General features: G+C 52.5%; 3 protein-coding genes across 3 annotated transcripts; 2 read left to right on the top strand and 1 right to left on the bottom strand.

Annotated features, from left to right (window-relative positions):
• Window positions 1–168: 168 nt before the first annotated feature.
• J4E83_006738 (uncharacterized protein) lies at window positions 169–2,280 on the top strand (the record flags this gene model as incomplete). Its single annotated transcript, XM_049333648.1, has 2 exons — window positions 169–229; window positions 326–2,280. 2 exons carry the CDS (start codon window positions 169–171, stop codon window positions 2,278–2,280), a joined length of 2,016 nt encoding a protein of 671 aa, XP_049187370.1.
• A 5,915-nt stretch (window positions 2,281–8,195) lies between these two features.
• On the bottom strand, window positions 8,196–9,760 carry J4E83_006739 (uncharacterized protein; the record flags this gene model as incomplete). The annotated part of the gene is made up of 3 exons (XM_049333649.1): window positions 8,196–8,829; window positions 8,879–9,410; window positions 9,463–9,760. 3 exons carry the CDS (start codon window positions 9,758–9,760, stop codon window positions 8,196–8,198), a joined length of 1,464 nt encoding a protein of 487 aa, XP_049187371.1.
• A 236-nt stretch (window positions 9,761–9,996) lies between these two features.
• J4E83_006740 (uncharacterized protein) lies at window positions 9,997–13,016 on the top strand (the record flags this gene model as incomplete). Its single annotated transcript, XM_049333650.1, has 2 exons — window positions 9,997–10,198; window positions 10,246–13,016. 2 exons carry the CDS (start codon window positions 9,997–9,999, stop codon window positions 13,014–13,016), a joined length of 2,973 nt encoding a protein of 990 aa, XP_049187372.1.
• Window positions 13,017–16,792: the final 3,776 nt, after the last annotated feature.

The raw sequence follows: 16,792 nt of genomic DNA on the forward strand, positions 1-16,792 counted from the left end.
GCTCCCCAGCGACCGCTGCCGACTCCCGTGCGTCCAGCTGTCCTGACTGCGCCGCGCCCATTGGCCACCCTTTGAGCTTCGCGACGCTCGACGGAAGCTTCCTTCGAGCTCGGTTGCTCTTGCGCCGCCTGGATGTACTCAGTGCATGTGCAACACCCTATACAAATCATGTCGAATGGTGGCTTTGCCAACGGCATCATGGACCCGCCTGGCACCATTGACCCGTCGCGTAAGTAGTCGCGTCCCCCTCTCCCAGCTGCTCACTGGCTTGCGCGTCTGTTACATCCGACGCAGCCTCCCGCGACCTCTTGTTGACCCAGCCCAGATGTCTTCGGAGGCCCGACCCAGCCCGTCGCACAGCAACAGCAGGCATCGCGAGGCCTGAAGCGCAGTCGCTCGCCAGAAACCCCCTACGAGATACAGGGCGATGACACGCCCAACAACAAGCGCAGTCGCGGCCGCCCGCCCAAGACGGCCAGACCCCCCTACGCCGGATCGCCCAACCGTGGCTCCCAGCCTCCGCAGAGTGGCATCGCACCGCCCGTACAGACACCCCAGCTGCAGACATCGGCCCTGCCCCAAGGATCGCCTCCCCAGGTCTCGCCCTCCGGCAAAGGAACGCCCACCAAGCCCGCCGTCATAAAGGCGCTGCCGACGGTGCGCGACCACACGACCGACCAGCTGAATCCCGAGGGCGACGAATACATACCGCGCGAAATCGACGAGGCCGGCGAGAGGAAGGTTACGCAAACCGGCCACCCACTCGACGGCCGCGAATACCGCTGTCGCACCTTCTTCGTCCCCAACAGGGCCGACAAGCTCTTCATGCTCGCAACAGAATGCGCGCGTGTCCTGGGCTACCGTGACTCGTACCTGCTTTTCAACAAGAACCGATCTCTATACAAAATTATCGCTACCCAGGCCGAGAAGGACGACCTAATCCACCAGGAGATTCTACCATACTCATACCGATCTAGACAGATTGCCATAGTGACTGCCCGATCCATGTTCAGACAGTTCGGAAGCAGATTGATCGTCAACGGCCGGCGCGTGCGCGACGACTACTGGGAGAGCAAGGCTCGGAAGCAGGGTTTTACCGAGGAGGACGCTGCGGGCGAGAAGAGGCCAGGTGCTGCAAAAGCAAGAGAGGCAGCCGCAGCCGAAGCCAACCACGCAAGTGCCATGGCCTTTGCTCATCCAGGAGCATACACCGGCAACAACCAAGACTACCTCGGTGCTGCCATTAACCCTCTGCAGCCTTTCGGTGGTCTCAACCCCGCACCAGGAAGCATGCCTTCCACAAACGCTGACGCATACAACCGCACAACGGCTGACCTGCAGCCCCGAGACTACAGTGGCGTTCAGCGGCCGCGACATGAGATGCAGGGCGCCCCCTATCAGGACTTGACACGGCCAACCCCGTCCGGCGAGATCCTCAACGCAGCTGCGCAAACAGCTGAAGTCAACAAGCAGCTCGAGCAACAACGCAAGCATCGCAAAGACTACCTCAACGATGTCTGGCAACGACCCCACGAGCCGCCGGTCCAGCCAGACCGACCTGGAACTGCCGAAGGACAGCACGCACCCCAAGTCACCCAGACCGTGCAGTCGCCGCGCATGCCTTCGACTGCCGTCAGCATGCCAGGGAACCAGTACGGAATGCCAGCACAGACACCGCAAAGACCTGGACAGTCGATGAGCGCTCAAGCCTACCGTCCGCAGCCCATGCCCCAGAACAACATGGTGCCTTCGCCCATGGCTCAGCAACACACCCCACTCCGCCCTGACCAGATGCACCGTCGCCCACCAAGCATCGGCATGCAGCAGGGCATGAACGCTTCCAGCATGGGCCCTGGAGGCATGCTTCCAGGTGTTCAACAGAACCCAGGACATGGCTACCCTCCATCACACATGTGGCAAGGACCACCACAGCCGTCCCCGCTCTCACAACAGCACAACATGCAGCAATATGCGCAACGACCGCAGCAATCTCCGCTCCCGCAACAGTCTCCCATGCATGCATCGCCACAGCTCCATCATGCTCAAAGCAGTGCATCGATGCATGGCACACCTGTCCAACAGTATCAGACTATGGGTGCTATGGGCGGTTCTATGCCCGGAGGAGACCCTGGATACCAAGCCATGGGGCAGAACCCCTACCAGCCTAGTCCAAGTCCTCACCAGTTCATGCAGCATCAGAGCGCTGCCGCTCAACAGCCTGGTATGCCTGGTTGGGCACCACCACAGGCTCAGCAACAAGGAGGATGGTCGACATACTAGGAGATGTCAAAACTTTACCTTCAACCGTGGGAACCCACTATCAATTCGCTGATAGCGTTCTAATCCAGCATCAGAGATGATCTTGTGTTCTCCACGTTCCGATCGACGCCATAAGCTTCCCGCCACTCGTTCTCCGTCGCACTTTGTACACTAGGCTCATTCCATCTTGCTTTTCATTCCGCTCCCCGCTCCACCAGCAACAATGAAATCACGACCCACGAGACGGTGACGAACACGCCAAGCACCGAACATGACAATACGAAGGGATGATGGATGGGGTACACGGTACCATTTCTTTTTTTCTTCTCACCTTTATAGGCTCGATCATTGTTTCCTCCTGGCGGCTTTGGAACGTACTTTGCATTCGTCGATGATACCTGGAGGTCCGTTCACCTGCTGTTTCGCATCGCACGGATACCCCACAGTACTTTGAGGCTTGGTAGTATTTGCATGGATTTGCGGGCACGAGTGCTTGGGATACTTGAAGGAGATTCATTTCTAGCATCACTTGGTAACGTTGCTTCGGATCAGATTGTCAGATTGTCTTTCTTCGCATTCCTTGTCAGTATTAGCAGATCCCCGTCACAGTCGTCTCGTCCGTGGTGGTTTTGGTTATAGCTTTTTGCACAAGATTCCCCCAGATTCCCCAACACCTTGTTTCGTGTTTTTTAGTTGCTGATTTGCAGTTATTTGCATGGTTGAAGGGATACGCATTAAGCTTCCCGCAAGCTGCTGCACCGGTACATTGGAGGAACATGTGGATATGCGCACCATGTAGGGTTTGGAACGCATAGCAGGAAGGATCTTCTTGACATATCCTTTCCTTACTAATAATATTACTCCATTGCGCGAATACGATTTACACTCCATACTTGGCGTAGCGTCGTGACCACACGTAGCGCACTTGACCATGCGAAGATGACATTGGGACCAGGCAGGGTTTGCAACCATGTTTGAACAGCGGATGGCTTTGTCTCGGACATCTGCACCCCAGAGTGTCAGAATGCGTCATGTCGCTCCGCGTATCCCAATTGCTTCGTGCATCTGCACGTATGCTCGGCATCTCGAATCCCTCAAGGGTCAGCTAACTACATGACGACGTGCGTCTAAGCATGAAGAACGACATGGTACATGGGTTCTGCGACACATGGACGACACAAAGACCGGGTGCGGGAGCGGACGGCTACACTGGACCGAGCTCAGACCCCGATGCATCATCGATTCGCGCGAAAGGGAGTCGATGGCTCGGGTATCTGGCGCAGCAAGCTATACTACCAGCTACCAAAAGTCTAAAAGCGCACTGTCCAGAATGCCCAGACGATACACGATATTGACGTTATTGCTGTTGCGGTTCCTTCATCGTCGGATCCGTGATCGAGACTACGCAGTCAGCCAAGCAGTCCACTGTTTCTTCCACCTGTCGGATCTACTCCGGCGGCTTTCCCAAATGACCGCAGTGAAGGTGGCCTAAGATTGCGGCTCAACGTATATCGGATAGGATTATATTCATGCTTTCTTCTGTGCTGACAGGGCGCTCATCGGTCAGTATGCACGGTTACGTCTGCCTTGCCGACCCCGTCGTCTCGTCTCAACGGCCTAACGATCACCCACCGCCAGGACGCATGAGTTGTTGCTTTTCCCATCGCAAGCCACAAATCTGACTTGGACTCCGCGGCCACGTGATGGCCGCGGATCTGTTCCTTCCCGCTGGCAAAGGGTGCTTTTGCTTTTGCGCTGCGGAGAGCAGACGTTACATGGTAACGCATCTCGCTTACAACATTGCGTCGCATATGTCTGGAAAGTTTCTCGGGGTCGTATCCTCATGTAAACTGAGTGAGTTGAACGGCGCCGGAGCAGAGATGCCTCTTTTGATCTTTATCCACTCTGAACTTGCATCATGGAACTGGATTATACTCGTGAGCACGGAATACCATCGTATAAGCCCCAGGGGTCTCGGCATATGTACTGTAGGTATGACCTGCATATGTGAATCTCAACAAGATTGTCACATGGATCCTCATCGCAGCGGCAACTATTACCGTCCATACAAGAACCACGAATGATTTTCGCGTAGTAAGCTGGGCATATAGGGCCCCCTGCAAGAACGGTAAGTAGGTACACCGCTGCCGCAAGGTAAGACAGCATTCCGGCTATCTGGGTAATTTCGCCCATCTGGTCCCTCCAGGGTTCTAGCTGACGAGTACCAAGAAAGGGCAATAATCATTGCTGGTATCGACGTGTAATGTGGCTGGACCCTTTCTTCCCCCATTCTAACCAATCTCCTCTCGATCACGCGCCGAAAATGCAACTATGATACGTTGTCGGATAGCGCATCCATCCATACAAGCCCGCTGCGCAACGAGCCGAGGGACGTGTATGGCTGGGACGCGCCTCCGTTTACTTTTTCCCTTTGACATGGATTCTCGCTTTACCCGTCACCATCTCCTACCCCATCGAGCTGGCATGGGAATCTCGTCATGCAAATGTTCAACCTTGCAAAGTGGAGACCTTACATGTCGCTCCCGATGCAATGCAGGTTGAGTCACAGCGCCGTTTGCAATCGCAGGAGCTGCTAGTCTGGTGTTAGTGTCGTATCCCGAGGTTTGGGATCGTTTGATTCGCGTCGTCTTGTCGCATGGGCGGCTAGTTCTACTGTGTCATTCGGACCGACTTGGGTCAATTGGTACGAATACTGGGGACGATTTCGATGGGGAATATTGGAAAAGGAATGAGAGCATGGTTTAAGGTCAAACGGCATTCAACGCCGTCTCCATTTACACGCTGCGGAAAGCTGCGATCTTGTGGAGTTTAACTAAGTGCAGGGGTAGATCCGCGATCGGTAAATACAATTGACCCTAGATCTCAGGGATTGAGGTGTTTGTTCAGGTAGTATTCGCGATGACAATTGAGCAGGTCTTGGCTTCTGCATCTCTTGGACGTGTGGCGGCTGACTAGATGGACAAGCGGGGTTTGTTGTCGCTACTATTGCGTATGCAAATCTTATTGTTGTTGTTTTTCTGGCAAGATCACTCATACAACGCTAGGTAATGTACCAGCTTAGCGCCAGGTGGTTTCCAACGCCTCCAACACCACAATGTCTGATGGACCGCGGCAACCGAGACAGCCGCTCTCGACGCCATCGTTTGTGGGCAGTGGTATGTGTGAAGATCTCCATTCTTTTCTTGAGCATCGACCTGGCGTATGAAGCTTTTACCCGCTTTGCAAAGGCTCTCGGACCAAACCGGCTCTCCCTGGAGTACCACCGGAAATATGATATGCGCAAGAAGCAAGCATCGTGGATATTGGCGATCCGCTCGACAAGGCTCCCGCTTGTTCAAGGGCTTCTTTGACCCGCTGTCGCTCAGATCACATAGCTGTCATAGCTACGAAGAAGCTCGCGCTTTCTGTCATGCATACTAATCATATCTCATCGTAAAGATATACAATACGTCATGTAGGAAAACGTGGTGCTGGGAGATACAACGTGTACTTTCAGTTTATGGTACACTTACAGTTGAAACAAGACGACTTTCTTCGTCTATTCAGAACCAACCTTGGAATCTTCGCATCTCTCCGAGATCTGAGCGAAAAGAAAGCTAATTGCCAAGCCAATGGTTCCCCAGCCTCGACGCCGAAGAGTGAAACAAAAAAGATGTTCTCTGCTTGCGTAAGAGCCGGATAATCGAGACGAACCCAAGGCTAAACTGCTATTCCATCGATTCGAAGATCCAAAAGTTTACGTGACGACTAGAAAAGCAAGCTCATTAACCGTCGAAGCATTTCCCCCGGGAGCAGCCCTAGAACACACCTTCTGCCAAATAGCCTCATCTGCCAAATGTTGCACCAGATTTGGTACCTGGGTCTCGTACCTGCATCCAGCCTCACGGTACGGTCCCTCATATCGCTACCGCGCACCAAAGTCAGGTACAGTACCACAAAAACGTTTCAACCCTTCTGTGGTTCGCAGTACGATCTACAACCGCGAAGGGGGAAACTATGTACCTGCATACCTAGGTAATGCGCGGATCACTATAGTTTCATTGAGACGACTCGGAACCAGAATCTGTCAACCAGGTTCTCGGGTATTGTCCTCCTCTGACCGTTGACCGTTGACCATTGACACGGTCAAAGGTAGTATCTCCTCGACACGACTTCGGAAAGAGGCGCAAGGTAGCATTCAACAAAGCCTCAAAGTGTTATTCAGAGGCGCTCATTCGAAGATCTAAGAAAGCCACACAAAAATACAATTGATAGCACAAAAGCAGCACTTTCAGTCCATGATTTTCTCCGGTAGCGGATGTTTCGAGCAAACAAAGCATTACCCGGTCGATCAAAGTTGGTAGAAGAAAAAGGCAACGTTCTAGCACGTTTCGACGCGCCTAATTTGGGACGACGGGTTTCGGTCACGCCGTAAGGGGAAGTGTGTACTAGACTGGAATGATCTGTTCAAGGCTATGGAGGCGGAAGCGGGTAGGTTTGTTCTATTCGCACCGGTACCTGTATTGTAGAACTGAGGGGATTGGGAATGGGAGGGAAGAAGCAAGTTTGCTTGTCTAATATCCTTTGCTAACGAATCGTTCACGCAGGATGCCGTTCGGGGAGAGCGGAATGCGACGCTAGATACTCTGTACCAACACCAGTGTCATGGTAGGATGAAGGGAGAAACCGCAAGTCCAGACCGTCTCAGATACTGGTAGATTAATTGGCGATTTCGGTGCTTGCCGTAGCTATGGGTACGAGATCCGAGGTTTGGATGTTGAGGAGATCGGAGGGTTGTAATTGCGATTATGAGGGAATACGGGTCAGTCTTGACGGAAGGTCAGCGGTGAAGCCGATGCTGCCTTGTCTTTGGGGTTTGAGACTTGGCTGAGCGTGCTGTGTGATTGAGTAGAACGGTATTTGGTCTGAGTGCGTAGTGATCAGCATTCTACGATACAGACATATACATGTGGCGACTACTATCGTGATGATATCCAACTATGCACTATCCTTAGAAGTGATGAGATACACGTACTGGTAGGCAAAGCAGAACGAACAGCCCAAACTTGAAGCAACATTCGTCATCCATAGAAGCCGCCTTCGTGTTGTCGAAGACTTGAACAGCTCTTGCGCTGAAATCAGAGACTCATGGTTTCCTACCATATCACATCACACCAACCTTTGTGACTGTCAAATCAATTTTTTATCTTCCAAAAGCCCAATACTCTCAAATACTCCCCTCTGTTCCTCACTGTCCGTATGTGTCCTCCCCGCATTGAACACTGCTGTTTCCTCTTCGCAAGAGCTACTTCAACGCTTCTTGAACAGTGTTGTCAAACCAACTTCCTCTCCCACAATGCGTGACTCTACGCAACTTCCCTCTGCTATCGTGAATTTCAGTCATACGAGATGCAGACCTTTTTTCAAGAATGATGACGAAAGTAAGACGACCGATCTTTTGGCGTGTTAAAAGACGGTGGTGTCTTCCCGACTTCGTTCGACCAAACTTGTCCGCCACACTTCATCAGCATAGCGCATCATGTCATAGCAGACTTGCGCGCTCTGTGTTCTTAGACGAACCATCTTGCTCGGGTTGTAGTTCGCCATACCGGACTCGATCATCCTATACGTCATGAAGTGCTGATGTATAGTCCAGATTAGAGACCGATGAGCTGGCTTGAGCAATTATGGAATGCTCTTGAAGATTGTAGTGAATGCAGTTTCTGGAGCTCAAGGCTCAGTATCATGCATTGAGCCTTTGGGCTCCGATCTTCAAGGAAAGGGACAAGGGAGCACGAAGACCACCATGGATTGACTGAACATGTACTGGATGGGCCTAGCATTCTACGATGGGTCCCGTATAACGAGAATTTACAAACAGGAAAGCACTCACACGCTTGATAGTGTTTACAATCACCCCTTCCCACTAACGCCGATTATCTGAGTGGCAGCTCAGTCTTCGATTCAAAGCTGTATCGCATCCATTCACCAACAGCTCTCAAGCTCTCCCACCGTACGCTCTCATCTGCCTCTTGCATCAGCTCCATAACCCTGCCCTTCAGCCCCAACTTCTCAAGCTGTTGTCGCTTCTCTGGCACTTCCTTGACCAAACATGCTACGTCGTTGCAGCCAATAGCCAATACCTGCTTGTCGTTGTCCCAGCTCTTAGATAGAATCTCCGCAAGCTTTCGGGGTAGTTCACCCTTGTTGTCTTCTAAGATGCGACGCGCATTCTCTTTCCAGAACGTGGCGTTACGATGCGGTGGTGACCAGCGAAGGTGGCCCGACTGCAGCTCGGCAGCGTACTCGTCAAAGGTAGTCTGTGTCTTGGTGTACTCCTCGAGGAGATCGGTCAGGGCCTGTAGGTCTTCAAGGGCATCCTCATCGGTCAGATGTCGTGATTTCAAGCTCGAGAGGAGAGCAGGTAGACGCGCGAGTACGGCCGTTGGAAGTAGCGTGTTGCGGTTCGTGGTCAAAAGGTTTACGAGGGTGGAAAGGAGGAGACGAGTGGTCTTCTCCTTAGGCGAGACCTTGAGGAGTTGCGTGTAGAGGATGACGATGTCGTGTTCCCTGTAAGGTGTTAATGTTTGCGAAACGTGAGAAAGGGAAGGGACTGTACTCCTGAAGTCCTTCGCCTACGAGCTCGCCCTCAAAGCTGAGCTGCCAGATGACGAGTAATACATGGTATAGAAGCTGGAGGCCAACACCACCAGCAATACCACCATCCGTTGTACTGCGAATACTGGCACCACCACTGTACAGGGTCGAGTCCGTGTCTTTGGCAGACCCGGCCGCAGCTCTCAGGATATCAAACAGAGGGCTAAGTGTCTCCTTCCTTTGCTTCCAGAATATGCGCCTAGACTTGGTGCTGCGCAATACGGCCGAGTATTCCCGTACAGCGATATCCTGCAGACCAGCGTCGGATGCCTTTGCGAGTGTGGAGAGGTAGGTGAAGAGCTGCGCTAAGGCCTCATCGAGCTGGGGAGTGTTCTTGGCAGATGTTGTGACAGCATTAGACAGAAGGCCGGATAGGACGGAAGACGTCAGGAGCGGTACGGGGTCTTCGTTGTTGGATGAAGCCTTCAAGAGTGGTAGGAAAGGCTTGTAGGGCGCTGGGTGCTGGACGAGGGCTGATGTGAGGGCGGGTATGTCTGGAAGTGTATGAGCTTCATCGCCTTTCTAGAGAGACTCCACGTGTCCTACCATCAATCATATCTCCCAGCAAGACCAGCATGTAGTGGATAATGTCTTGGCGCTTCGCAGCTGCCTCGAAGATGCTCTGCGACCCATTTCCGCCCACTAGCAGTGTCACGAAGCTATCCACATCTGACTCGATAGTCTGCTTCCTCTGTTCCTTGCGCACTTTATCGATTGACTTGATCTTCTTGAGGTCTTCGTCGGTGATGGTCTTAGCTCGTACAGCTCCTTCCCATGATATAGGCCGGGCGCGGATGTTGTTCTGGATAGAGGTGAGGTACGTCGGCGGGTCTAGTGAAGACATTGCGAATATCGAAGTAGGCGGTTATATATTGGTGATGTGCGGCTTCGGTGCCTGGAGTCGTAGTATTGGAGCTCTGCCCAGGTGATGTTGGTTGCTGTGAGGCCCACCTGGGAGCTCCGTCATGGTGCGGAGCTAGTGGAGCTAGGATCTTTTGATATCTTGGCATCCACCAATCTTTCGCAAACACGATCACTCCGCGCCTTCGGGGTTCAACAATCAACACACCTTGCGCAAACATGGAGTACTTCAGTCTGAAGCGGTCGACCGCTGCCGATCATGGCCAATCCAACCTGTCCAGCAAGATCTACGTGCGGTCTACGAAAAGTGGCAAGGTCCAGAAAATTGTGAGAGAACTGTATCTGCGACAGGACATTCCATGCTCGTCCAATCTTTGCAGGGCATGTCTAGAGATTGCGCCGACCGACTACTCGAAGAAAGGTTTGACCGCGAAACTCCACATGCAGAGTTAGACTAACCTTTTTCAGTCGCACCATTCGTCCTATCAGACACACCAGCAGGATCCAAGGACTTCCCAAATGGCCAATATCTCATCCCAGATACGAATGCTTTCCTTACTGGAATGGACTTGTTCGAGGTTGAAACCGCTTTTCATGATGTTATTGTCCTGCAAACCGTGCTAGAGGAAGTCAAGAACCGCTCCCTGCCTCTGTATCATCGTCTGATCTCCTTGACCAAGAACGAAGGAAAGCGTTTCTACGTATTTTTCAACGAGTTTAGGCAAGAGACGTATGTAGCACGGGAAGCTGGAGAAACGATCAATGATCGAAACGACCGAGCTGTGCGCAAAGCCGTGCAGTGGTACAACCAACACATCACGGAGGCTGTTCAAAAGCGGAGCAAGAAACAGACGCGCATCCCTACGGTAGTAATGATCACCGACGATAGAGACAACCTGCGGAAAGCCAAGGCCGAGAAAGTCCCAGGCAAGACTCTGTCCGACTTTGTCTCTGGCCTCGAAAACTCCGATGAGCTTCTAGATATGATCAGCGCAGCACAAGAGCAGCGAGAAGTCAGGTCGAAAAAGCCAGAAATCTTCTACTCCGAACATTACACGGTCTCGAAGATGATGACTGGCGTGAAAGCTGGAACCTTACACCAAGGCATTTTCAACGTCTCCCCATACAACTATCTGGAAGGCTCGGTTCACGTGCCCGCATTCGACAAATCGCTCCTCATTCTAGGGCGTGAGAACAGCAACCGGGCTGTCTCTGGCGATGTCGTAGTTGTTGAAGTACTGCCTAAGGATCAGTGGAAGGCGCCTTCAACCAAGATCATTGAAGAGGAGACGGTGAACAAGAACGATAACGCAGAGGCCGAGGAAGGCGAAAACGTCATCCCAGAGAGAGAGCGACGAGCGCTACAAGAGGAGGTCAAGCGTGTACATGGGCAGACTATAGAGGGCAGGCCACAGCCAACTGCGCGCGTAGTGGGTGTCATCAAGCGGAATTGGAGACAATACGTGGGCCACATTGATCGCGATTCTGTTCGCTCCTCTTCGAAATCGAGCAGACAACAACAGACCGTATTCCTTGTCCCAATGGACAAGCGCATTCCCAAGATTCGGATACGAACACGACAAGCTGGAGAGCTCCTTGGTCAACGCGTTCTGGCGACAATCGACTCCTGGGATAGAGACTCTCGATATCCGGTCGGCCATTTTGTACGATCGCTCGGCGAGCTTGAGTCCAAGGGCGCAGAGACCGAAGCTTTGCTACTGGAGTGGGATGTTCAATACAAGCCCTTCCCAAAGACGGTCCTTGACTGTTTACCCGCAGAAGGTCACGACTGGAAAGTGCCAACTAGCTTGGAGGATCCGGGCTGGAAGGGACGCAAGGATCTCCGCGACCTCTTGGTATGCTCTATCGATCCGGTTGGTTGTGTTGACATCGACGATGCTCTCCATGCCCACAAGCTGCCGAATGGCAACTATCAAGTCGGTGTCCATATTGCGGACGTGTCTCATTTCGTTAAGCCGAACAACGCCATGGACAAGGAAGCCAGCCAGCGCGGAACGACCGTTTACCTAGTCGACAAGCGCATAGACATGTTGCCTATGCTTCTAGGGACAGACCTGTGCTCCTTGAAGCCATATGTAGAGCGTTACGCTTTCTCGGTAATTTGGGAGGTCACAGAGGATGCTGACATCGTCTCTTCCTACTTCACCAAGTCCGTCATTCGGTCGAGAGAAGCCTTCAGCTACGAACAAGCCCAAATCCGCATAGACGACGCCTCGCAGCAGGACGACCTCACGAAGGGTATGCGAACTCTGCTCATGCTTTCCAAGAAGTTGAAGCAAAAGCGAATGGATGCTGGAGCTTTGAACCTGTCTTCGCCAGAAGTAAAGGTCCGAACTGAATCTGAGACATCAGACCCGGCAGACGTCCAAACCAAGAAGCATCTTGATACCAACTCGCTTGTGGAGGAGTTCATGTTGCTCGCCAACATCAGTGTCGCTGCAAAGAACTACGAGGCCTTCCCGCAAACAGCGCTGCTTCGTCGTCACGCTGCCCCTCCAAAAACCAACTTCGAAGAGCTAGACAACCAACTCAAGGTCAAGAAGGGAATGGAGCTTAAGACAGACAGTTCCAAAGCTTTGGCTGACTCACTTGATAAGTGTGTTGATCCCAGCAACCCGTTCTTCAACACTCTTGTCAGGATTATGGCGACGCGTTGCATGATGTCCGCAGAGTACTTCTGTGCCGGAACACAAGCGTACCCCGAGTTCAGGCATTATGGTCTTGCGAGCGAGATCTACACTCACTTCACATCCCCGATTCGCCGCTACGCTGATCTCGAAGCACATCGCCAGCTTGCTGCTGCCATTGAATACGAGCAGTTGGATCCCAGCCTACAGTCAAAAGCCAAGCTTGAGGCTGTGTGCAAGAACATCAACGTGCGCCATCGCAACGCACAAATGGCCGGTCGCGCTTCCATTGAGTACTACGTTGGCCAAGCACTTAAGGGCAAGGACATCAACGAGGAAGGTTTCGTTATGAAGATCTTCTCCAATGGTTTCGTGGTCTTTGTACCAAGATTTGGAATCGAAAGTCTCATCAGATTGAGGGATCTCGCCACACCGGAGCCAGAAGCTGATTTTGATGCCGAGAACTATGTGCTGAGCATCAAGGGCGATGTCAAGCGGACTATCGAGCTGTTTGAGAAGGTGACTGTCAGGATCACGGATGAGCTTGAAGAGAGCACTGGAAAGAGGAAGGTGCGCTTGAGCCTGGTATGAGTTCTAAGGGAACTATCTGTTGGCTCAAGTTCTTAAGGCGTTCAAGGCACGAAAATGGGAAGGGTCCTTCCATCTACTGTAACGTTAGACCTCTTCGGGGTTGTGGCCATAGCAATTCCAGTCGATACTCATGCGGTTTACTCTATTGCATTGTCTCTCCTGATCGCTGTTCTGCGTCTTGAACGAGCATCTACACATTACTGACTATTAATTTTTCAGGTACACGGCTCGTACTCCGGTACCTAGGCCCTTAGCAGGAATGTCACTTCGCCTTCTAGATGTCCAAAAAAAATACTTGACAAATAACGGCAGCGAACCAAGAAATGCACCAGCGTCTCAATCAAGTCGTCCTCCGACGCTTCTCTCGCTCTCAGCCAGGCTTGCAGGTCCGACTTGACAGCAGCTTCCTGTTCGACATCACCCAATACTCGCATTCGGTATCGTCGCGCCCGCACTCTCTTGTCGAACCCTTCTCAGCATGGTTCGATGAACTTCGCTGATCAACGCATATCCAACCCTTATTCTGCACGCGCAACCGTATTGCGCAAGCGACGCACTGACGAGTTCAGTTGCGACATGCCGACTCACGACATGCCGCTTCTCCACGTTCGGCCACGCCGACAAGGTTTACAACGGCTCCTGGGCATCCGCTTACCCCTTCTTCGCACTTGCGTTACCAGACTGTCTGATCCCGATCACCCCATTCTCACGCCATTGCATCGCGAACCGGATTTGGCGATCTGTAGAAGTACATATAGCTACCAGGAACATTCAATGCCGATCATCTACACTTACCCCGTGAAGAGCAGCACGGCTGGTAGAAACAAGCCACAACAAACGAGGAGATGGGTTATCTCTTTCCCGTCCAGGGCAATGGCGTATAAGGTGGCGCAAGATTAGCCCGGCAACGGACCGAGCCCGTTCTTGCATCTCCATGATCTACAGCGGAGGTTTGAAGACCGAAGTCGCGCGTTTGTCATTCGGCAAACCTGCTCTCACATGTCTACACGAGCTGCAATCCAGCCCCATCTCGCATGCGTGTGCATGTCTGGAGAATGACAGAAGGGGCGGTGGCACTTGGAAAACGTTCCTGTCGTTCGGGAACTACAGCGAGGCTGGTGGGAAGCTGGAAGGGTGAGCGAGGTCGCTTATAAGGTTTGTCGTATGTGAATAGCGCGGACACGACTCCGGGACGCGGATGCTTGCAGGAGATTGTGAAAGACGGTTGTGTTGCGCGCATTACGAGCTTAGATCCGCAGTGGGGAGATGGTTTACCATCGTCGAGCCGCGCAGACATGCATCTGTAAGATGGAGATGGGCATATAGCCGTGTCGCTACCGTTGGTGTGCAGTAGGTGAAACTCGTTCGGTCCCCGCAACGAGATCAAGGTTCACTCAGAGTTTGGTACGATGTCGGCCCCGATATCGTAGCGCGCACTCTCCAGCATACTCTGGAGTAGAGTTCCCTTGTTCCCTGACAAATCGTCACGATGATGATCATGTTGGGGGTGGTGATTCAGTGGCTTGTTCTTGATGACATTGTGCGCAAAGTTGGACGAGGAGGCATCGAGAGGATCTGGAAAGACATGTGAAGGTCCGCAGTGAGGGAGTAGAATGTCATTGGCGGCGGCTGAATTTCCCGGACGATTCAGTACCCTGATGAAGGCGGCAGAGTGCAACTCTGGGAATACGCGGCTGTTCATGACCGTTCTGCAACAGCAAAAGTAAATCTACTCACCATGATAAGAGAGTTTCGCAAGACCAGTCAGGTGCCCGGTAATTCCCATGAAGTCGCGATTGTCTTGCTGATCGCTTCGTGGTGGCCGTACTAAGACCTCGCAGCCAATGGACCGAGATGCATGCTCCAACACGCATTTAGCATCTCTGCGTATTGAATGCGATCTTGTTCAGATCTCAGTGTCGCATCCAACACCAACAGCCAGGAAGCCTTGCATGCAGCTCCTCAACACTCGATCAGCAGTCCGCGACTTTGCCTCTTCCTTGCACTTGCAGCAAGCGAAGTGAGTATCAATCTATCTCTGATTATTATAAGCATCATTGAGCGCTTACTATAGTAATCAATCTACGGATGTGTGCACAGCCGCCCCCACGAACACATGTTTCGCAAGCGACGCGGGATGTCTAACATTGACATTCAATATGTACCTGTCACACATAAATCGCGTGCAGACGGTACGAGTCGTAGTGGTCGGGTAAGAAGGGCGCATGTGGATGCAGCTGTCATCCGACGCACAAAAGCCTGTCATCCGGAACGGAGTCCCAGCGACTCATGTTTGATTTCAAAGCTGGCTTGCAGTGAGCGGTAGCGTCAAGCCGACTGAAGGAACACCTGCGCAAGCGTCACCGTTCACGACATGCGAACGACACATGGGCAGTCCAGCTGACCATGATGCGAAGTCGTAGCTTCCGACATCACCCGCTGCTAATACATTGAATGCCGACAAATCCGGATCATGAATTTGGCAAGCAGGGCATGGGAAACTTTTCGCCGTGTAGCGTATTCGTCGGTGGTCGAGAAATTCCATGGGCAATAATAAGTCCGTTATATGGTGTCGGTGTTGGCTGGTACCCACACGATGCCCCACGCTCCCACTACACAATCCTGGGAAGCCCGGTAGAAGAGCCACAAGTATAGTCAAGAACCTTGAGGATAAGAAGTGGTACTTCGGATGCCCCCAGAGCCGATGCGTAGTCTAGGAGAATTCTGATCTTGAAAATCTTGCTCGAATGGAGAGTGCGGTGTGTGATGAGCCTGAAGTGGTGCCGGGCCTTCTTCTTGTTCGAGAGGCAAAGCGTTCATCTTCATCTCAATGACTCGGTTCTTGGGTGAGGTCATGACGGCTGGACTTCGGTGCCGAGACCCAGAACAGCGTAGGGTGTGCGCCGTCGCCTTCTCACGAAATTCAGGAGCTCACGATGCTGGTGTTGAAGTTGCGGCTGAGCTTAGCTGAGGACATGCCGCATCCGAGCCCTCATTGGTGGCAGCAAGAGATGTTCGATGCGAGCTGCGGTCTTGACACCTTCTACTTTGGTCGCACCAATGACAACAAGACAGCCACAAGCATTTTCTCTCCACAATCTAGTAGATCAGGAGATATCAGAAAAAGCAATCCAATATCTGCGACGCACTACGCATCACACACGACGATGCAGCCTTCATGGGTATCTCCATAACTCTTGCCGTATTCCTCGCACTGGCTGCCGACGAGAGTTGCCGCCGCTATGTGCGCTCGATCTGGGGCACTACCACTATCGGTTCGTGGCTTGGGCGTCCCACGCTTGGTCGACGGTGATAGTACACGTGCAAGTTGCGCAGTTTAGCCGGTAGAACGAAGTCGCCCTGGCGCTATGTTCCAGCTACAGGTACCAGCCGTGTTGCTCGGCCTGGCGGCAAAGGCGCGTTCGCAAAGTCGGATCTCTGCTAGGTACCCTTGACCCAAGGGATGCCGAATGAGAAGGTCTAGACATCTAGCCTTGCTGGTATTCTCGTCGCAACCCTTAACAGAGCAGGATGTTCCCTTGATCTCGGATATAACGATAATAGCGATATGAGGGACAAAGTGGATGCAGACTGGGAAGCCTTTCTGGTCTTGGCATAGACTGCAAGTCTCATTTCGGTTGCGAGACGGGCGCGAAGATCATGATGGCCGCGGAATCAGGAGCGGGCCCTATTTCCAGCGTGGATGCTCCTTGTGAGGGATTGAGTAGGAGAACCTCAGAACATGCTATTTGTGTACTGCATTATTTCAAAGCCAT

This window comes from Alternaria metachromatica, assembly GCF_023757995.1.
Source record: "Alternaria metachromatica strain BMP 0045 chromosome Unknown scaffold_15, whole genome shotgun sequence".
In the NCBI taxonomy this organism is placed as follows: Eukaryota; Fungi; Ascomycota; class Dothideomycetes; order Pleosporales; family Pleosporaceae; genus Alternaria; species Alternaria metachromatica.